Below are 23,618 nucleotides of genomic sequence, written 5' to 3' on the forward strand. Positions count from 1 at the left end.
CTCAGCTCTTGCCTCTTCATAACTCACTTCAAGCAACGACAGACATGTGGTTTCCTAGACTTCCAACGGCAAGCATGTGATTTCCTCTCATCATAATCCTCAGCAACAATAAAAGAAGTAACAAAAGAAAAGTGCTCGTAGATCTAACACTGGACATATTTTAAAAAAAAATAAATTCAAAACAATTCTCAATATAAAGTAAACAACTAAAAATAAATTAAAAAAATCAAATTACCTGTAAAAGTATGATATATCCTTAAAGTTGTCTGGCGGTGCCCTTTGACGCATCATTCAAATTCTCATACATATGCATCGGTGCAGCAGCTTCCCATGCGTAGCTTCCACTCTGTGTGAGGTCACAAAATGCGTCCAAGAATACCACATGAATGTTTGTGACACTCTTGTTAGCAAAGAGTGTGCAACCTACCAGATGCAACAAATATGTTCGACCTACTACAGTCCACTGTGCTGCGTCACATTTGCTCCGATATATGTCTCGCAACCAGGATAGTCGAACATATGCCCCATGGCATTGTACTGTCTCAGCTCTTGCCTCTTTAGAACTTACTTCAAGCAATTCGACTAAGAGGAAGACGACATCGTCCACATGAAGAGGCTTAAAGCTCACAAATGCGCCTGTAATGGGCAGATGTAGCAATGATGCCACATCATCAAAGGTAATAGTTACCTCTCCTACCAAAAGATGGAAACTACTAGTTTCCTTATGCCACCTCTCCTTAAAAGTAGACATAAGTCTTGTTAGTCGTTATTTACGACTAACATTTGTATTGAAAAGCTTTATAAAATTATGTCTTTTCCCCAATTTATGGTTCTTTTTGTAGGTTTGTACATATTTTTATGTTTAGTTTTGTTTTTATTCAGTAGATATTCCCTTCATTATGAATTAATGTGGTTCAACTTCAGTTTCAGGTGAAAAGATGAAGAAGAAAAAGGTTGCAACAGTTGGTATCTCGCTAAGTGAGACATATGCGCTTAGTGAACAACATCCGCTAAGTGAGGCACTTAGCGAGCTTAGTGAGTTAGGAGAATCTAGAAGAGAATCTGTCAAACATGCACCCGCTCAACGTGCCATCAACGCCCCCAGTGAGTCATTTGTCTCTTCTGACGCTAAGCGCGTCCAGCTCGCTAAGCGAAAATCCACTAACTCGTGTTTAGCGAGAAAATGACGCTAAGCGAGCCTTCAGGATCAGAAAGCCCTTAAAAGATGAAGTTGGCAAAAAAACGAAAGAGCTTTTTGGAAGAAAGCAATAGAGATATACGTGAGAGGCGCAACAGAGGAAAACAGGGCAAGGGAGTACCAAAAACCTCAGCTTTCAAGAGGATTCTAGGTTTTAGAGTGATTTCTAGGTTCCTAGAGGTGGAGGAGACATCCCCACCACTGTGTAATCTGAATTTTGTTTCCAAAACCCCATATTGTAGCTGAAAGGTGATAACTTGTCATGGAAGACTAAAGCTCTTGTTGGGAATTTCTGCTGAGCCTTGATGTAAAACTCTTTACTATTTATTTAAAGTTATTTTTATGTGTTCATTACTTTTATCTGCATTTAATTCTTACATGCTTGTGGACTGATCACCCATTTGTGTGTAAAGTTAGGATTTTTAGCATTGGAAAGTATTTTAAATCCTTAGAACTTGATAGGGCAAGCTAGAGAACTGTATGTCTATACACGAAGTGCAGGGACTTAGTTTCCAATATGCTGTAATCTTACTGCAATTCGTTTAGGCTAAGTTCGACGAGGGATCCGAGAACGAGATTTAAATAGAATTAGCTCATTCATGCGAGGAATCGTGGTTTGGGGTAGTTGCCCTCAACATAGAACACAAAAACAACCTTAAATAGAGAAAAATACCTAATTACATCAAGTTACTCAGTAGAAGGACCCAACATTTTAATCATCTGCTAATCTCTCACATTTAGGTAGTTAATTTTGTAGTTAACTTTAGGATTACAGAAAATATCTTTGCGTATTTCTATTTCCTGATTTTATACAAATGTCTACTTATTGAATGGACATTTTTCTGAATGAAACAAACTCTCTATGATTCAATACTCGATTCTTACCGTTTTATATTACTTGTGACTCAGTACACTTGTTGATAAATTTCGCAGTAGTGCAGACTGTTTCGCGAACAAGTCTCAGATCATCAATGTCCAGCAAACAAGCGATCAGAGGACTTAATCATGTGCTAGCCACTAAGCCTTCAATCTCTAGAGTAGGCCTGCCGAATTTCTCAACCTTCCCTTCCATGGGAGGATAACTTCAGCACATGATGTTCTTGAAAATCATAATTTAAATCATTTCAACAATAATAATAAATACTTATGAAAATATGATTTATTTAAAAATATAAATACTTATCCATTCCAAACAGTCGGTGCCACATGATAAATATAGTCTATCAACACTGATGTGTCGTGGGGTCCACCTGAAAACCCTCAACATCAGGAACTACATCATCAACAACTGTTTCTTCAGACTGTTCATGGACCTCATCATCTATATGATCCACATGTTGAACATCCTCACTAATAGCTGTAACTTCTTGTTACCTACGTGCGGATGCTGCGAGCCTTCGCTGTTGGGGCCTTCATCGGCATCACGACTTACTTCTCTCCATAAGGCTCTTCTTAGAATCCTGCCTAAAGTCCGACCCAAGCCTCTGATTTTAACCATAATTTGCACATTAATAGCATCATTAACAATTAATGACATCATTCAAATAATAGTACACTTTCATAAATATATATTTTCTAATTTTTTTATTTAACTTTTTGAATACTTTTATATATATTCATAAATCAATACACAAATTTTTTTAAATTGCATAACACTAATTGTTGTACACTTAAATATATTATAAAAATCTTACGACAAATTTTTAAATTTCCAATAAATGGGTATTTTTTGCACTACCCAATACCATTTATATAAAAATTTATTACTTGGCAAAATACTTATACGACTACATCAATAAAAAAATTATCATTTACATATATACGTTTTCTTCTTACACTAATTTGTACAATATATACTTATAAAAATTTTGAATTAGTCATATTTAAATATTTTACAAATAATATTTCAAATTTCAAATATAGTTTAGTTTCTTAAACAAAAAACATACAATCATTATTTATTGAATTAATTCATTATTAAAAACCAACTTACAAAAACAAATTAAAAAAATACATATTTAAAAAACACAAAAATATATATTTATTAAATAAATATTATTTAAACTAAATTATTAAATTAATCTTAAATTAATAAGTTATTATATTATTAATTTATTAATTAATAAATTAAAATTAAAAACAAGCATATGGATCCCCAATCCCTCCAACCATGCCTGCGCAATAAATCCGATGGAGAGGAGAGGCAAAAACACTTACGGCGATGATTGACAACAACACAATGACTTTGGTGGCGGTCACTGGTGGTGCGAACGACAACATGAACAACAACAATAGAGGCGCGATGAAGAAGAGACACAGATATTGGGAGAAGAAGACGCAAAGAGTACTGTAACGAGAGAAGAAAACGAAAACGCTTTTAAAAATTAAGTAAATGACATTTTTACCACTTCACATAATTTGTTGGGTATACTAGCAATAGTGCTGGTGCCCAAAGCAAAACCCCCCAAACTTGATAATTCAGTTGAGAGGTCCATACTTGTCAAACACTAAGCTGGGTTTTATACCACCCAATTGTCTAGCCCACACAAAAAGAAGGTGTGGACCACATCGAGGAACACATACAGTGTAGTACTTTACCAAGTGTCTAAGCTCTTCAGGTAGCAAACCCTTGAAAAAACATAAAAGAAAGAAAGAAAAAAACTTAGACGTATTTGAATTGAGTTTGACTATTCCTATTTCTGTCTTCAACAAAACTTAGATGGGTTTGAAAAAAAAATTAGAAAAATATAATAAAAATGATTTAAAAAATTCAAATTTAAATCAAGATTCGGAAAATTTGGAGGAATCTCGATCACCAGTTTCTTTTTATAAAAAAAAATAGTTTACTTATATATAATTGTAAATAAATTATATATTAGGTTGTTCAGTATGTTTCTATTTAAATTATATGCAAAATTAATAAATTATAAAAAATTAAGAATTAAATTAAATTTTTAATAAATTGCATAATTTCAATTTTATAATTTAAATTAATTAATTATTATATTAATTAATTTATACTTTTAACAGTTATAAAAAAATAAGAGTATGGTTATCTATAATATACAATGAAGGATAGATTTGGAAAAGAGGATTTGCATATCTGAACTTGACATTGACTCCAATTAGTAAAACAAAAAATATCCAAATTCAAACATAATTTTTTAGTTCTTTCCATAAAAGTTAGTTGAAATTAAAAAGAAAAAAAATCCTATGAATTCAAATTTAATTGTCTTTTTACGCTAAATTTAAATTTAATTGTTATATATAATATTATTTGATCATAAATTTAATTGACACCCTGATGATTTCATTTTCATCTTAAATTCGAACCCTATATATACTACTGACTTAAATACTTACCCGATTCAAACGGAAACAATATCAAATAATTATTTCATTTATTAAGATCTTCCATGACATGCATTGGACATAAGAGAACGATATCAATGTTAAAATTAAATCAAAACAAAATTTGTAGTAATTGGATATGCAGACGTTTGCATTACATCTGCCCTGTAAATGATGATATTACAATACATGGTACATTGGTACCAATCTCAATTCCCAAATCTGTTCCATCTCAATTGGCCCATCCTCAAAACACCCTCTACTCCACCAATTAACTCCTAACATCATGTCTTAATTATTGACATGTTCTGCCCACAGAAAATTTAATCATAAAGACAAAGTAAAAGAATTCTTCCCCATCGATGTAAGGAATATATTCTTCATAAAAATTGATTGCCCATCTAAGTGGGTTTGATACGCAAATAAGTATAATGTTTGACAAAGCAAGCCAATATTTCGTCTATTAGGTATTTATATGTGCCTTTATTCTTCAATAACGTGCGCTACACTGCTTCTTTTTGTCCTCTGGCTAAGCAAAGGATCCAAAGTATGAAATTAAGAATTAGAAAAAAAGAATAAGAGGGCTCCTTTTATTTTGTTTCCTAATCTAATAGAGTGAAAAATCCGATTTGTCTTTCAATCCAGTCCCAACGTGTGTTCTCTGCCTCTTTTTTTTCTTTTCTATTAGGAGTAGTCGAATTATGGCCCAGAAAGATGTAGTGGAAACTGAAAAGTTCAAAGGAAAGCCTCCAATTGAAATTGAAAGTGGCCTTTAAAAAGTTTTATGTAAATATAATCACTCCACAAACACTAAGTCAAGTAAAGTTCACAAAAGATCGTCTGAACAGTTAGCCAACCGACTTTCAAAAGATAAATGTTTCTATATTTAGAAAGTAAATATTATATAAACTGATAAGAGTAAAGAATTCAAAATAAGTTTGATTAGTTTTATAATAATCAATTTAATTTTAGGTTAAAATATAATTTTTGTTTTCTTATTTTTTTAAATTTATGATTTTAGTCTTTTTATTTTTTAATTGAGATATTTGTCTTTATTTTAAAAAAATTGTAATTTTAGTCTTCTTATTTTTTAATTCAGATATTTTGTCTTCCACTTTAAAAAAATATGTGATTTTAGTCTTCTTGATCAATTTCCCATTTGTTGATTGTGTACTTTTTAAAAAAAAAATTAATAGATTAAACTTGTTAGCGATTAATTAATTTTGAAAAACATTTGTCATGTATATAATTGTTAACTTATTGGCAAATGTACCAATTTGTCATAAGTAATAAAGTTTAAAACGGAAGTCTGAGTGTCGAATCAACATGGACTTTGTTTGTACTTGCGTTGATGAATACCCAATTTATAAACAAGAGATAAGGAATTACAATGGATTAGAAGAAAGAAAGAATTTGAAACTAAAAAGGCAAGAACAATAAAATAAACAAGATTTAATGCAAAAGATAACTTCAGAATTTAAATATGTCGGGGACTAGCATGTCTAACTACCTTTGATGCAATATTAATTTTTTTTCTCTATTAATTGCTTTTCCAATTTCCACCCATATTTACTAAGACACTCAATCCTGATCCCTCATGATGATGAAGAGCCTAATTTATCTATTATCTCTCCCAAATCCCTTTGGAAAGATTGAATAGTAAATTGCATTAAGCATGAAGATGTATGCACAGGCAAAACAAAGTCACTCTATCTCTAGCAATGAATTGTTTAAATACTCTTTCTCAGTTCTTTAGAAATTACCATTTTCCAATGTATAATCTCTAAAACTAATACATGGATGATCGGACCATACAATAAAGATGAAGAGCAGAAAAGAAACAATAGAAATATAAATTGCATTTAATAGATAAACAGTTACATTACAAAGGTGTTGGCGTGCTAGGTTCCCAATAATGAGGGTTTATCCTCTCATAGTTGTGAGAGACTTTACACTTCAGGGACTCATGTGGATGGAAGAAGGGACTGGATGACTAATAGAAAGAAAGGGAGGAATAACTAAAGAAGGAGGGTTTCCCCTAAGGGATAAGCTCTGACTTTGGATAGCTCTGAGACTCGGTATGTCTTTTCTTTCTCCTTCCTACTCCTTTTAGTTCTAGGTAACTTACTTTTCACGCTAACTTCACGCTTAGCACAGGCTTTCACGCTAAACACGCCTTTGAGCTTTGCTGTGGGCTTTTTGCGCATTAAGCTTGGAGTGCACACTATGCCTAGAGTGCTCGCTAAGCCTAGACTTGCCCCCTAAGCTTGGATTACATGCTGAACGAACCGTTCAATTCTTTCAACTTTTCTTCAAGATTTTTTTTTCATTTTTTGCATCAATTTTTTTCTAAAGTATTCAAAATATTTTTCTTTTGACTTCTGCTAATAAAAAATTACAAAGATATTAATTTTTTCATTATTTCATTAAAAACAATAGTAAAGTGAAGAAATTACAATAATTATTAACCAAAATTAACTATCAAATTGACTCAGATTTCACAATTATCAATAATAAATAAACAATTGTCGGTCAATGTTTACAAAATACATAAATTAACATTTCAAATTAGTTACAAGAATTAAAATTATGGATTTTTTAAAGTGGGAAATAAAATATTTTAATTAAAAAATAAGAAACTAAAATTGTAAACTTTTTAAAAGCTAAAGATGAAATGTCTCAATTAAAAAATGAGAAACTAAAAATACAAGTTTAAGAAAATAGCATCACGAAAATTAAGTTTAATTAAGTTTTAGTCTAAATTCTAAGTAGTTGACAATTGAAAAAAAAATTCTACATTAATATTAAACTTTATGAAAGATTATGCAGTAACCCGTAGCTCAAAAAAAAGATTACTCACAAGGTGCCACCAAAACCATATAGGAAAAAAATAAATAAAAGAGGGTGTTTTATGACAGTCACCTGCATAGCCTATATAGTAAAGTAAAAAATGGGTGGACACTTTCATATATTTATTTTTTGTTTATTAAAAGTGGTTTTTTGTTTACTAAATTGTAAAAAAAAAGAGTCACTTTTAATATTGTTAGACAAATACCAATGATATGTTAAGATTGCTAATAAAGGTTCGCTTAAAAAATTATAACACAAGTTTAAATTGCAAACAATTTCAACTAATAGTAACGGCTCAACTAACTACACTAAAAGATCTCTTTGGAAAGAATTATCAACCATGTAAGGAAAATAACATCACGAAAATTCAAATCTACATCCATGAGAAAAATGGAAGTTCATATATAGATCATATAAACCTGTATTAGCTCTTAATGTAACTAAAAACAGAATAAAAAAATACAAACACATATATAATAAGTTATATGATGTAATAAAAAAAAACTTATAAAAAAAAATTATCAAATCTTGTTTATAATATGTAGGTGTCCTTTAACATTTTAAATCCTCTCCCCCCATATTATATATAGTGTCACTGCACGAGGGATATATACATGTATTGACGAGTATAAGATTACCATTCCACAGTATCATTCAATTCAGACACATACCTTGATTCTTCAGAATGCAGAAGCCAGAGACCCAGGGAAACCAGCCTCCCCCAGGTTCCTCTATACACAACGCTTGTCTCTAACAAACATGAAAAGAAAGTTCTTAGAGAACTCACTTTTCATTTTCCTATGATTTTCAGGATACCCAACTGAGAATCCCCCGGCCAAAAGAAAGTTTTTTTCTGGTACGAAGAAGAGAGGAGATAGGGGCTTCATTGAGGGATGGTAAGCTTCTATATTGAATTGCATATATAGTCATTATTAATGCACACATGCATATGCTATATATCCTGCATGAAAAACATGGAATATAACGATATGTACTATAATTTATAATTGTTTAACTAAGACATGAACCAACAAAAGTTACAAAACACAAATTCAGTGCTTCTTTTTATCAAGTTATTGATAGATATGCACAAAAGTTTCCATATACACCAGAAAGCTTCTATCAGAAAGCTTCTTATAAACAAATTTATTTGAATAAAGCACTAATATCTCTTTTATTTTTTCCTGTTGCGATTGTTATTGATGATGCAGCCTCTTTGCTCTGTGTTGCTGTTGGCTTTGTGAAGAATGCTGCTGAACTACAGTTCAAGATAAGAGAGCTATATCGGCATATTAACAACGACTGTTACTGCTTCTTTCTTAGGTTGTTAGCGTTTGATTTTAGTGGCTTTCACCAGGCATATGTTGTATCATTACTACCTATCCCTGTAATCGCGTTGTTGTAATATATACTTCATCTATTTACTAATCATCTATTCTCAATAAAACTAGATTCCGGTTTTCCTTACTGTTTTGTATTCTCCATCATTTTCATCTGCAATTAACAACGGGCTTAATATCATTTAATTCTTAGACATATAGATGTCCTTGTTGGTATTTATAGTATATGCCATTTTTGTGACCTGGTCAGTAGTTTTAGATTTATATATGTAGAATAATGGAGCAAAGCTTAATTCTTTCAAAATAACGAAGAATACTCAATAGCCAGATGCTTGATTGATTGTTGTCATTCTAGGATGGTAATACTAAAATTGTGGGGCTCCGTGTGGGAAATGAATTGAATAAAATTCACTGTAACTATTAAAGTTGAGTCCTACGAGATTTAATCATACTCAAAATTTCTCGTTCCTCATCAAGAGTGGATTATACAAGAATCGAACTCAATCCTTTCTCACGACCATGAGTGTTGTAGGGTGTGCATATAAACTAGTTCGAACTGAACTGGTTTTTTAAGCAAACGGGTTCTCTACCTCCTTATAAAGAGAACCTCTTTATAAACTCAGGTGCCCCTTGCTTGGAAGTGATACCACACCAGGCACCAGATGTGTTCCTTTTGATGCAATAACAATTAAAAACATTTTGATACGAACTGAAATTGCCAAGTGTTAGAAACCATGACTTACGTTACTCTGGCAGTACGACTGAGTTTTAATAAAACACCAATATAGTCCCACATTGAACGGTTTTAATATAACACAGTCTTTATATAACTAAATGCTGAGGTGTTTGGTCACGACCTTACTTGAACAGGATCTGTTCTATAGGCTCGTACCTCTGTGTCCTTGAGTTCTAAGGAGACAGGAACCTACGTCTGGTGGATGAACCATGAACGTGTGATCAGAGCGTGATTAACGGCCTGATGAACTTCTCTCTGTAAGGAGTCTCATCTTTGGCTGTAGAGGATCGTTCTTAGACACTTCCATGTGCCTAGGATGGTCGCACGGTTGTCTGACAGATAAACCTTTTTTTAATTATTTTTTGCTTTGCTAATTTATTTTTGAGGGAAAAAAATCTTCAATCCTAATTTAGTGATAAATAGAACCCAGATAGAAAAATTATAATAAGCCCAGTCAATTTTCTATAACAAAAATACAGGAAAGATGGATTGTGTTACATGCACACAAGACACTTCAAATTTCAGCCTAAGAGGCTCCAAAGATACAATGCTCCCAAATCCTCAACATGATAATCCAACTTCTTAAGGTTGAATATGTTAGAAAAAAAATAAAAAATAAAGAAAATTTTGGGAGACAAAGTTCCAAGTGCATTGTCTAGATCAACAAGATCTTTTTTTGTTAAAACCTCTGGCCTCGAACTGGATAACCTGCCAAAAACAAAAATAACAAGGTCAATACTCAACAGGGTCACACTGAACTTCTCCATAGAATTAATTATTCACAAGCACACATCAAAACTGTGTAAAGGAATGTTCTAGAAAACTTTGCACCCCTAAATGAGAAAGATAAGTGCTTTTTTTTTAAGTTCAAATGCGGGTCATACTCATGTACATCAACCAATAATCCTTCAGAATTTACCATTCTACACATGCTCAGCTTATAACAACTTAACGATGAAATGTTTGAAATCAAAATTGAGATGTTTAGGAGACAAGGACACTCCACAATTATTACCAAATTGCAGCATATTTGTTTTGTAAATTTCACTAATATGTGGAACGGGAACAGTTTGCTGTCAAGCTCATGCAGCTTCCGAGTACATATATGATATACCAGTATGAGCATGAGTTACGATAACATATTAAAAAATTAAAAATATGAGCATGGCAGGATATATTATAGAAAAATATAAACAAAAAGTTATCATAATATAAAAATATAATTTTCATTATGTTCTAGTTAAATCATAAGATAAATATAATTTTCAAACTGAGTGTATGCACTTGTGTGTTGTGAAAGGAAATCCATTTCATTTAGCACTTGAATTCCTCTACCTACCCACTAAGGCAAATTAACAAACTCCAAGTGTGCTGGTGTAAACCATGAATAAGAACATCTCTTTAAAATAATCGAAACACTTAAAAGAAATTATTAATAAATACGAAATAATTACAAAACTTTTCTTTGGCGAAACAATATTCTCAGTATTTAAACGTCTTTTTTGCTCCTCACTCATACTATCCCTCCCCTAATTGGTTAAAATGTCATTTGTAACATTTTCATAAAAAGTTATTTGTACCGAAATAATGTTGCTGAGTACCAAATAACAAATCAAACGCATTCAATCCAAAGAATTAATTTAAGCACACAGGAAAGTACCCAGTAAAAAAAAATTGGATTTCACCTGGTTGAAGGTGGGCTATCTGAATCTGAATTTTTTGCTCCATTCTCTGTTCAATTCAAGCAAATAATCCAAGTTCAATTTCTAGTGAAGTGGCATACTCATAAAAAGCATTGTTAGAAGATTAAACAAGTCCTCAAGAACAAACAACATACATTATGTCAACTAAAAACATGGAAAAACCAATATTTATCTTTGTTTTTAAAGCTTACCTCTGCCTTTTGCCCTTACTCCAATTCTTCTACCTCTTCCTCCACTTCTTCCGGTTCATCAATGGTTAAGTGTTGGAAGAATTCAGGATAACCATCAATTTCTAATCGTTCAAGGGTGGTGAGGTGATGGATGTCATTAAGGAGAGTGCATATTAAGACAACTTGTGACACAGTGTTTTCAGACTATTCATAGCTGATAGCCATTTAGGAAGCCCCACAAGATTGTTGCAGCTTGAAATTAACAAGTATTGCAATGTGTCCACGGACCCTTGAAGCCAATGAGGCAAGGTCACCAACTGTGGCAATGAAATAAAATTTACAATCTTCAACCTCAAGTTGGAACTTCGGTTATGTTCCTTTGAAAATTCCAATACATCACATTTGTCAACTAACAAGGTCTCTAATACAGAAAAATGTTCAATATCAAGTGGCAAAAACTTTAGACTCTTGCAATTGGCAATACACAATACTTTTAAGAGTAGGGAGTTCAATCCCTCCAAACAAAGACTCCACATGGTTGCAAAATTCGATCCTGAGAGTCTGAAGAGAACTCAAGTTTGCAATCTCATCCTCTGGCAAAACACGTAGCTTTGTGGTTATCTCCAAATGTTATTATCATGTTATTGAAATTAGTCCATTGCACTAAAAGCATGAGAAAGGTTATAATTTGCTGTCTGGGATCCGGAACCAAGAGCACTACTAAAGACCACTTAACAAAAAAACCATGGTGTGGGCAGAAATTTCTCTGCAGTGTGTATACACATTCTTGTATAGGACCTATCTTCTTCAGGCTCAGGTCATCAAGGACTTGTAGGAGTCTGTTTCAAAATTAATACTAGTACACAAATCCTAAGAGGGATATTGAATTGAAGGTTTAGAATCATCAACAGCATCACAGGAGACATAACTAATTATTTTTGTGGACCCATATAACTGAATTTTCCAGAACTGAATCTTAAATCTCAAGCATAATTTTGATATAGTCAAATTCAACAACTTATTCCAAGATGATGGGATAAATAGTCTTTATCCTTTCTATATTATCAGCAGGCGATGAGTAAAAAAGAAAGGCTGAAGTAGGTGGTGAATCACCTCTTTCAGCAAAATCCCACCAACAAAACATAATAATAATAATAAACAGATCCAAACAGGAAAATGTCTAATATCAAGTGTAGTTCAGCTAGTAGAAGCCTAGTCTAATGAGTAATGATCCTAACATAACAAGAAGCCTAATATTTCAAAGCACACTTAGGTCCTTAAAAATGCAATGTTACAATTCCAAAAGGAAGTATAATCATAGTAGAAGCCAAGAATGCAGAAAAATTAACAAAGTGATCGAGGAATCATTGCCACAAATCACTCATGGCTATTAGAGAAAAAAAAAAGTTTCAAGAAAAGAAAAGAAAAAGTTAATTACTACTTAGCTACTTCTTTGTAAACTCAGGTGCCCCTTGCATGCAATTGATACCACACCAGGCACCAGAGCTGTTCCTTTTCATGCAATAAGAGTAAGAGACATTTTTTTATGAACTCAGATGGCGAAGTGTTTGAAACCATGACAGGCGTTACTCTGGTAGTCCGACATAGAGAGTTTTAATAAAACACAAATGTAGTCCCACATTGAACAGTTTTAATAAAACACAGTCTTTATATAACTAAACGCTGAGATGTTTGGTCACGACCTTACTTGAACAGGATCTGTTCTATAGGCTCGTACCTCTGTGTCCTTGAGTTCTAAGGAGACAGGAACCTACGTCTGGTGGATGAACCATGACCGTGTGATCAGAGCGTGATTAATGGCCTGATGTGCTTCTCTTTGGAGGTGTCTCATCTTGGGCTGTAGAGGATCGTTCTTAGGCACTTCCATGTGCCTGGGATGGTCACACGGTTGTCTGACAGACCCAAATTCCTTTTTTATTACCATTCTATTTTGGTTAGAAAAAGCCCGTGCATTTATTTTGGGCTTTCATATGTTCGTTCATCGGGTTGTAGACTTTTATGACGGTCCATATGTTGGGCTTTTAATATAAAAAGTAATTAAAAATAAAAAATATATATAAAGAGTAATTACATATGGACACACACATAATAATATATACATATTTGACAACTTTATTTTCTCTCTATCTAATCATATCATATATCATATTTATACTTCTCTCTCAAGTGTCAACTAGCTAAAAAATGTCTATATAACTTTATCCTAATATAAAATTGTTGAATAAACTCTTGGTTTTAAGGCAGTTTAATTTTTTTTTAAAATTTTATTAGAAATTATAATTTTTTTAAATTTTATTTGTTATTTAATGACGTAATTTTCAATAAATTTTATTCAAGATAGAATGTGTTAAGAGAAGTGTGTTAGAGAATATGTTAGTAACACTTCTTTAAATTTATAAAAGATTATGCATTAATTTGTAGCTACAAGAAAAGAGTACTTAGGATGTGCCACCAAAACCATATAAGGCAAAAAATGAAACAGGGTGTTTTATGACAGTCACCTAGTACCTACATAGCCTATATAGATTCACCAAAAAAAAATCATAGCCTGTATAGGAAAGGAAAAAATTGGTGGACACTTTAATAAATTTATTTATTTTATTACTAAAAAATAGTAAAATGGAGACACTTTAATATTATTAGGCAGATACCAATGATATGTTGCAATGAGATTACTAATAAAGATCATTTAGAAGACTATTTTACAAGTTGAAATTAAAACCAGTTCCATTTAATATAAATGTTTAACTAACTCTTAAGCTCTAAAAGATGTATTTGGGAATGACCGTAAAGAAAGTGACATGAAAAATTCAAACTCACACTCAAAAGAAAAATAAAAATTGATGCTGAATCTTTAATCACTTGTGTCACCTTATATTGATCTTTAATATTAAGTGACCTAAAAATATATATAATAAGTAACACATGATTAAAAAAAGAAAAATATAAAACGCATCAAATCGATGTTTATAATATGGAGGTGTGGTGTCCTTTCACATTGTAAATCCTCTCTCCCCCATGTTATATATTGTGTCACTTGTCGAGGTATATATACATGTGTATATATATGTATATATATTTATTGACGAGTATAAGATCACCATTATACAGTATAATTCACTACAGACACATACCTTTCTCCAGAATGCAGAAGCCAGAGAGAGACCCAGGGAAACCAGCCTCCCCCGGGCTCCTCTATACACAACGCTTCTCTCTCACACACAAATAATATGATAAAAACACAAGCTACTTAATTTGAAGTTCTTAGTGAACTCACTTTTCATTTTCTGATGATTTCAGGATACCCAACTGAGAATCCCCCGTCCAAAAGAAAGTTTTTTCTGGTACGAAGACCAGTGGGGATAGGAGCTTCATTGAGGGATGGTAAGCTTCTATATTGAATTGCATATGTAGTCATTATTAATGCACACATGCATATGCTATATATCCTGCATGAAAAGCATGGAATATAACGATATGTACCATAATTTATAATTGTTTAACTAAGACATGAACCAGCATAAGTTACAAAACACAAATTCAATGCTTTTTTTATTTATTATTTAGCTATTGATAGATATGGACAAAAGTTTCCACATACACCAAAAACTAGTCACTGGAATACTAGACAATGACTTGGAGTTGGATCAGATCAGCATAATCTATCAGAAAGCTTCTAAACAAATTTTTTTGCAGAAACACTAATATCTCCTTTTTATTTTTCCTGTTGCAACTGTTATTGATGATGCAGCCTCTTTGCTATGTGTTGCTGCTGGCTTTGTGAAGAATGCTGCTGAACTACAATTCAAGATAAGAGAGCTATATTGGCATATAAACAGCAACTGTTGCTAGTTCTTTCTTAGGTTGTTAGCGTTTGATTTTAGTGGCTTTCACCAGGCATATGTTGTATTATTACTACCTATCCCTGTAATCGCGTTGTTGTAATATATACCTCATCTATTTACTGATCATCTATTCTTAATAAAACTATATTCCTCTGCTTTCCTTTCTGTTTCGTATTATTCAAGGATTAAATTAATATTTAAGAACCATTGTTGTATTTTCTTTTTTTAAAACAGAGAGGTACTTACCGTAAAAAAAAAAAAGAGGTACTTCCTTCTTGTTAATTTTATAATATTTTTAATTCTTCCCAATGAAGGTATTAGGCTATTGGTTACGATAATTAAATATATTTTTAATATTATATAATATATTTAGTAATAAACTAATACAATTATTTAAAAAATACGTTATATACAAATTAAAATAAACAAAAAAATATCATTTTATATTGTACAAGATGAAAATTTCAAAATAAATAGTTAAATAATAATAATAATAATAATTTTTAAAACTTTTTATTCAAAAATGTGTTAGAATTAACATTTTAAAAAATTAAAAACTAAAAAAATTGCTAAAAAAAACTCTTAAAACCAATTTTCTTATTAAAAATTATTGCCCAATTTGAAACAGATTGTTACTAATTCAACTAATTTTACACCATTTTTTTGCTCACAATTTTTTTAGTAGTCCATGGTAGTGACCAAACTGGTTGCTGAATTCTGATCCAACCAGTTAAATTGACCTGCCAGCGATGGAAAAAAAAATTGACCTGTCCGGTCTAGTTTTTGAAACAATGATATTTTAAGCATCTTAGGCTTTAGAATCATGTTTAAAGACTACTGTAGTCAAGTAAAGCTAATAACTCAAAATACATACATATTCCAGTGACAGAAAACAAGGATTATGTATGTAGTGTCCTGCCAAACCAGTTTCCAGTAAAAACAAGCTGCATGTTTCTTATTTCAAAAGCTCACAGGAAGGTGATAATCGTGCAGTACACAGCATACAACTTACATAAAAGTTTCTTATGGCATAGAAAACATGTAGTCCTCCTATTCGTACACAGTCAAGTTTAACTAAACAAACAAAGAAACTCAAAGATGAGAGTATAGGAAATACAAATACAATACTAGAGTCATTCTGTACAAAAGGTTTGGGTTCATCATGTAATAAGACAATACACATACTAAGACACATAATTCCTTCCCGCCCATCTCTCCTCGTACTTTCCAAATGAGTAGGTAGTTGAAGGCATCCCAGTCAAGTGAAAGGGGTCAGGTTCAATGCCATAATCAGTGAGTGGTCTATTCTCCAGAATATCATCATGACTTTTCACAAAATCCGGTATCTCAATCTCTCCTTTCTTTATGTCATCCCAAAGGTACTGAAGCCGGCTTACATACTTGATCTTCCAATATAATCTAAACCAACAACAAAGTCAACAAACCCAAAGGATTAAGTGCAAAAAAGTGATACAATGGGTCAATTGTCAGCCAATTTAGCGCATGTTACTTTGTATTGACGGTGGACTCGGCAGCACAAAGTATCAAAGGTCATACTTTTGGAATCCGAGGTTGGGATTGTCCTAATGGCAATCCAAACATGCGCTTATTGATGAAAATCATAGCCACAACAAGATGACTATAGTCCTACTAGGATAAACTTCTAATAACTGTGCTGATAGATTAAGAAAACAAGATTTCTCAGAATTTAAAATCAACTTATGCACTTCAATTTTTACATTAACTCTTTCATCTAACTTCTTCAAAGGCTGAAGTGCATAAATTGATTTAAACTTATAGAAGCTTTATTCATTTTACTTTTTTATTCTTCTTCTCTTGAAAGAAGTTTATCCAAACACGACCTAAATTATACTCCTAAATAGAATGCTTTTGGATGTTCATTTCTGTTAAGAATAATTGATAGATGAGTTACCCTCCACTCAAGAAAAAGCGGCCAAGAGTAGCGATGACTAGCCGGGACCGAAAGCCAGGGTGGACGAAATACACAGTCTGAAGCCTGTCCTTGAAATCAGCAGGAAGTTCTTCATAGATCCACCTCAAGATGGTGATGCCAGGGGAATTATCCTCCTTCTGAACAGTGCTGTGCATGTAAGCAATACAGAAGGGCCCCTCAGGCAACTCACTGCAAATTTTGTTGAACACATACCGCTTGAGCCGCTCCGCACTCACAACAGTTGCTGCAAAACAGCTCCTCAGAAGAGTACATGAATTCTTTTAGAGAAAAAAGGTTATCCCTTTTACACTATCATCCAATCACAATCCATTATGTATGATAAGTTTGTTGACTTTTATGATAATTACTTCAAAAGTTATATTAACGATGATTTGTGGTTCAACGCCAGTGTAAAAGTGTTTTAGACTATCAGTGTCATGACCATTAAACTCTTTTATTTATCACCGGAACTTCAATTACTCACTCTTTTTTTTTTTTGTGACCTAGCTAGAGTTTTGTTTTGTTTTTTCCCCAGGCAGAGAGGACACTAAAAGAAGGTGAAATGATAGGGTTATTGCATAACAGATTATACATAAGTGATTCAGCATAATTGAAGTATTGAAACCTGATGTTTTTGCAGCAAAATTGCGAAAACTACTCTGAAGAGCATCCAAAAGTGTGTATGAGAAGCAAAATCGAGAACACATGAAATTACGAGTATTGGTTGAGTAGAGGAAGGAGTGGAAGGAGTACCGGGAAAGTACTTGCCGACGATGCGGAGAATGCGATTGGAGTTCTTGTCGGAGCCTTGGAGGCGGAGGAATTGCAACTGATCGAGATCGGAGAAGTCCTCGTCGGGGGAGAGGTACTGGGAACAGTCGTGCCAATTCTCTTCTTCTTGCTGTTGATCGTGTTCGAGGAAAGGTCGCGCATCGACGCCGAGGTCCGACGCCAGCACCACCACCGAGAAATCCTCCGATGAACCTCCCATCGCCGCCCCTAACTCGTGCGTTTTGCTACGATACGGATTCTATTATCCCTACTCTTCAATAACACGGTCATGCCTGATAAACCACGTGTAATAAATATAATTTTTTTTACACAATAAATAGTAATTGTTTTAAAAGCATATTAGTATTTGAGAATTAGATTGATATAGAATCACTCTTTCTCTCCTAATTCTGATACATTTTTTAACCAAGATAATTAATTAGGACATTTGGTTCTTCTCACCTTATTTAAGTTTATTACCTCTCTTTAATAATGTATTTTGCAGATATTAAACATATATATTTTCTAATAAACTCAATATCAATTGAGTTATATTTATTAAGTTTTCTAATTTTGTGATGTCTCGAACCTAAGACCATTCATTGGTATTACAATAAATAACAAGTCATGAGAATAGATCATGAATAGACTAGATAAAACCGAGTTTATTAATTCTAATATGGTTTAATATAATAAAAAAAACTTTATTCATTTAAGTTTCATGTAACATAGGACTACCTCAATATTTTTTCTCAAAAAGATAATTTCATGTGATAACATTTTTTCTCAAAAAAATAATATTAAACTTGAATATTCAATGTTCAATTCAAGTCAATTATTGAGAAATATAATATTTTTTTAATGTAGCATCATTTTAAATATACGCTTAGTTTATTGTCTCTCACAAAATTTAGACCAATTAACTTATTTAAATCTAATTTATTAATTTAAAGATTATATTACAAAATATGCTTTTATGAGAAATTAAGTTTTTTTTAAAATCAAGTTATACTTAAAATAGACTTGTCAAATATATATAAATTAAATTCGTGACTTAAATTTACCCTTGAGTTGTTTTCATTTTCTAAAATTCTTACGAATGAGTGGTCCAACCTACAAATTGTGTTAGCCGTATAATTGGGTCATGGCAGAAAGGTTACCCTTGTGCTGTGATATTTCATAGTGCATGATTCGATGAAGATTTTCTTTTTAATTAGAATTGTTAATACCAAAATATTGTAGGACTTGAACATTAGAATTAGAGTCTGTTGCTCCTGGCATAATCACAGATTGATATTTTTGGCATAAATATAATTAATTAGTATTTTATTATGTGCATTGTATAAAATATTGTTTTTGAAAGGTTGTATAAAATAAATATTGTATATTAACTTTGACTAATCTCATTTATTTATATTAATTTCAGTTCTTGTCAATAGGAGAAACAGGCACTTCGTGCTTAATTTTTTTTCATGATTTTTTTTAATAAAAAAATAATAAAAGTTAATGGATGATTTAGGAAGGAAATTATAAGAATAAAATAATAATTTATGAATGTAGTTATAAGAATAAAATAAATATAAAAATATACACATTAAAATATCCAATTTTCTTTATATATAATTATTGATATTATATATTTACTTATAAGAAAGATAATAAAAGTTAATAGATAATTTGTGAGAAAAGTTATAAAAATAAAATAATAATTTATGAATATAATTATAAGAATAATATATATATATATATAAATGGGTACTTAAAAAAACTGAAAGAAAAAATAAAGAATAGAGTCTTCAGAAGAGTGCAAACTTTATAATGACAACGTTGATGGTTGAACCAATTGCTATTTGGCATCTGTAGTTGTAAAGTATGGTGACCATTGGATAAACCAACACCACCAATTTCCATTTTTATAAGAAAATAAAAAATGACCCACTTGGAATTGTCGCTGACGAGGAGTGTCTCGTGGCCACACGAGCTTTACCACTACTAGAGCGGCAAAACCACTGTTCTTAGCTTCTGCATGTGAAGTGAATTCTTGCAATGCTTCCTTTTCTCCACGGTGAGCATGAATAACAACAATTGCTGGTTCTTGTAATTATTATTATTGCAATTCCATTTTGTGACTTCCCTGTTGCTTGTTAATTAGTGTGACCCAGATGGTGTTTTGAGTATTTGTTTTGAGATTCATTCAGTATTTTGAGAGATTTGTATGATAAATATGGATACTTTGCTCAAAACACCCAACAAGCTTGAGTTTTTGCACCCACTTCACGGTTACTCGGAAAAATTGAGCAGTTCAGGTTCCTCTAGGGTGCAAAATCAGTATTTTGGGTTTGGTTCCAAGAAACCAACTGTGAGATGGGGTAAATGTGGTAACTTGAGGGCTAGTAGCAGTGCCCTTTTGGAGCTTGTTCCTGAATTCAAGAAGGAGAATCTGGATTTTGAACTTCCTTTGTATGATTCCTCAAAGGGTGCTATGGTTGATCTTGCTGTTGTGGGAGGGGGCCCTGCAGGGCTTGCAGTTGCACAGCAGGTTTCTGAGGCGGGGCTTTCGGTTTGTGCCATTGATCCAAACCCTAGATTGATTTGGCCCAATAATTATGGGGTTTGGGTGGATGAGTTTGAGGCCATGGATTTGCTTGATTGCCTTGACACCATTTGGTCTGGCGCGGTTGTCTTCATTGACGACAAAACAAAGAAGGATCTAGATAGGCCTTATGGGAGGGTCAACAGGAAGCTGCTGAAGTCCAAGATGCTGCAGAAATGCATATCGAATGGCGTCAAGTTTCACCAAGCGAAAGTTATCAAGGTTATTCATGAGGAGGCCAAATCTTTGTTGATTTGTAATGATGGTGTCACTGTTCATGCCACTGTGGTTCTCGATGCAACTGGCTTTTCGAGATGCCTTGTTCAGTATGATAAACCGTATAATCCGGGATACCAAGTTGCTTATGGGATTTTGGCCGAGGTTGATGAACACCCATTTGATGTAGATAAAATGCTTTTTATGGACTGGAGAGATTCACATCTGGACAATGACATGGAACTGAAGCAGAGAAATAGTAGAATACCCACTTTTCTATATGCGATGCCCTTTTCATCCACTAAGATATTTCTTGAAGAAACTTCTCTTGTGGCACGCCCTGGGTTGCGAATGGATGATATACAAGAAAGAATGGCTGCTAGGTTGAAACACTTGGGTATTAGAGTGAAAAGCATTGAAGAAGATGAGCATTGTGTCATTCCAATGGGTGGCCCCCTCCCAGTTCTCCCCCAAAGAGTTGTTGGAATTGGCGGTACCGCAGGAATGGTGCATCCTTCAACAGGGTATATGGTAGCAAGGACCCTAGCTGCGGCTCCTATTGTTGCTAATTCTATTGTTCAGTGCCTTGGTTCTGATAGAGGTTTTTCAGGAGATGAAATATCTGCACAAGTGTGGAAAGATTTATGGCCTATCCAAAGGAGGCGACAAAGGGAGTTCTTCTGTTTTGGTATGGACATCTTACTCAAGCTTGATTTACCAGGCACAAAGAGATTTTTTGATGCGTTTTTTGATCTGGAACCTCATTACTGGCATGGATTCTTATCATCAAGACTGTTTCTTCATGAGCTCTTATTTTTTGGACTCTCTCTATTTTCTTATGCTTCTAATACATCTAGGGTAGAGATTATGGCAAAGGGAACTCTTCCTTTGGTAAACATGATCAACAACTTGGTAAAAGATACAGAATAATAGACTTCATTCTATTCTGTTGTGTATGCTACCTATGGTAAAAGATACAGAATAAGACGACTTCCTTCTACTCATGTTATAGATTTCTGATAATGTATAATTGTGTATATTTATTTATTCTTTGCTCACCTTAATTCACTTTGGAGAAAAAGTTCCCAAACTTTCTCTATTTTAAGCCTATCATTGTTTGCATTTGCAATGGATAAGAGGAAAAGAACTGGTTGGCTATTGTTGGTTAATGTTTATCTTGTTAAGGAATGCTGTTGGGCGAAATCTTTTATTAATTGGATGAGGTTTCTTCACTTCAGCACGACCAAGTTGCCTTACCCTCTACGTATTAATGTCTTAATAAACTATAACTGTGATCAATGACAAGTGATTACTGTGATTCATTTTGATGAACCTATGTGATCCATGTTTTCAAATGTTGATCCTGCTTATTCATGGCCTTTCTCTCAAATTAGTCTATTCAGATTGGCTTCCAAGAACGATGGTGCGAAGGAAATAGTGGTATATACCTCATTCTTGAAATTTAAGCTTCCACCTCAAGATGTGGACACCATTTCTAACCTTTGCCGTTGACCCCTCTTTCTTTATTAGGAACAGCGGTCTTCAATCTTGTCTGCTTTCCAAGAAACCATCATCCTTTATTGGTATTTACAATCAGCACAGCAGATTCGGTTAGTGAACTCAACTAGCAACATTTTACTTAGATGAAGCAGAGCTAGACTTGTCTCATGGCATGGAGCTTCTAAATAACATCGGATAAAAGAGTAGATTAAACAAGTACTAGGCACTAGCACTGTAGGGGATCGGAAATAGGTATAATACTATTGGTAAATAAAGAGGTTAAGCATTTAAAGTGAAATCATCTCTAAATTAAGTGTACTCGCCCTTAAATTGTCAAATGAATTAAGACCATGTTAAATTAAATTAAAATTTAAAAATTGAAGAGATTTAACTCAGTTGGTTGATTAGCTAAACTTATTTGGCCAAAATAAGTGTTTAATAAATGAATTTATCTTGTTAGCTTGTAACAATTTTTTTTTTTTGCATACCATTTGAAATAATGCTTGACCTTATAACTTATATTTTTATCCTCAATATTTTAATAAAGATCTTCTTTTGCTTTCTCTTTTGATATCACACTATTAAAATATAAAAAATGTCTTTTATATTACATTATTATTATTATTTTAATTATTACACTACTTAAACTATTTATTTATAATTTATTATAAAATAATTTATCTTAAATAAAAATAAGAGTCCTAAATTTTCAAAAAACTTAAAATTATAAATATCAAAATATATTTTTGTCTAAAATTTAAAAATACATAAAAATCACATACATATATTTTTCACACCATTTTATATCTATAAGCTAATTTAATAGTTAATTTTATTTTTACCAACCACTCCTAATTCAAAAAATTAACTTACCAACTTTCAAATAACATTTTAATTTTTGACTAATTTATCAGCTGTTTTCACTAAACATAACCTAAATTATATTCTACATAAAACAAAATCATCTCGTGGCTGTTATTACATGGTTTGACATCTGATTTGAGAGCGGCATCTTCATGACCTTTCAACCATATCATGTTCGGCGTGTAAACAAAAGAAATGTGGAAAGATTAGGAACAATGCATATAGACACGAATTCAACTCTTAGTGGCCAAGTGTTTTATTTTACTTTTAGTACTCCTCTTTTGCATTGCAAAGAAACATCAATCCTTGACATTCGTAAACACCCATTCATAATGCTAGGCTAGCCCGAAATGACTGCTATGATCAAACATTATCGCAAGATTCATCTCAAAGTCTATGAATACATTAGAAGTGTCAAATCTACTCTACTGTTAGTTGGTGTTCTGTTATGTGAAACCCAACAATTTCTCCTAAAATGTCTTTCAGACTTGTTAAAAAGAACCGGC

The 23,618-nt window shown here is 32.6% G+C and overlaps 4 protein-coding genes and 2 non-coding genes across 6 annotated transcripts; 4 read left to right on the plus strand and 2 right to left on the minus strand.

Moving 5' to 3' along the window:
- Positions 1–256: 256 nt before the first annotated feature.
- Positions 257–751, minus strand: LOC106798254 (protein MAIN-LIKE 1-like). The gene has a single exon (XM_014774243.1). The coding sequence runs from the start codon at positions 749–751 to the stop codon at positions 257–259; it is 495 nt and encodes a 164-aa protein (XP_014629729.1).
- Positions 752–938: 187 nt separating this feature from the next.
- On the plus strand, positions 939–8,866 carry LOC121174575 (uncharacterized). The gene is made up of 4 exons (XM_041013944.1): positions 939–1,104; positions 8,033–8,124; positions 8,211–8,295; positions 8,611–8,866. Exons 1-4 carry the CDS (start codon positions 939–941, stop codon positions 8,802–8,804), a joined length of 537 nt encoding a protein of 178 aa, XP_040869878.1. The 3' UTR covers positions 8,805–8,866.
- Positions 8,867–9,591: 725 nt separating this feature from the next.
- Positions 9,592–9,817, plus strand: LOC113001323 (small nucleolar RNA U3). Its single transcript, XR_003266642.1, has one exon. It is a non-coding gene; the product is annotated as a small nucleolar RNA U3 (small nucleolar RNA).
- Positions 9,818–13,046: 3,229 nt separating this feature from the next.
- On the plus strand, positions 13,047–13,271 carry LOC113001320 (small nucleolar RNA U3). Its single transcript, XR_003266639.1, has one exon. It is a non-coding gene; the product is annotated as a small nucleolar RNA U3 (small nucleolar RNA).
- A 2,951-nt stretch (positions 13,272–16,222) lies between these two features.
- On the minus strand, positions 16,223–18,209 carry LOC100527837 (uncharacterized). Its single transcript, NM_001251287.2, has 3 exons — positions 17,922–18,209; positions 17,148–17,412; positions 16,223–16,633 (listed from the first exon to the last, which is right to left on the minus strand). The coding sequence occupies exons 1-3, from the start codon at positions 18,157–18,159 to the stop codon at positions 16,399–16,401; spliced, it is 738 nt and encodes a 245-aa protein (NP_001238216.1). The 5' UTR covers positions 18,160–18,209; the 3' UTR covers positions 16,223–16,398.
- A 1,580-nt stretch (positions 18,210–19,789) lies between these two features.
- On the plus strand, positions 19,790–21,752 carry LOC100783830 (lycopene beta cyclase, chloroplastic). The gene is made up of 2 exons (XM_006576725.4): positions 19,790–20,004; positions 20,092–21,752. Exon 2 carries the CDS (start codon positions 20,155–20,157, stop codon positions 21,676–21,678), a length of 1,524 nt encoding a protein of 507 aa, XP_006576788.1. The 5' UTR covers positions 19,790–20,004; positions 20,092–20,154; the 3' UTR covers positions 21,679–21,752.
- The last annotated feature ends 1,866 nt before the right edge of the window (positions 21,753–23,618 follow it).

The sequence above is a fragment of the Glycine max genome, chromosome 3, assembly GCF_000004515.6.
Source record: "Glycine max cultivar Williams 82 chromosome 3, Glycine_max_v4.0, whole genome shotgun sequence".
NCBI lineage: Eukaryota > Viridiplantae > Streptophyta > Magnoliopsida > Fabales > Fabaceae > Glycine > Glycine max.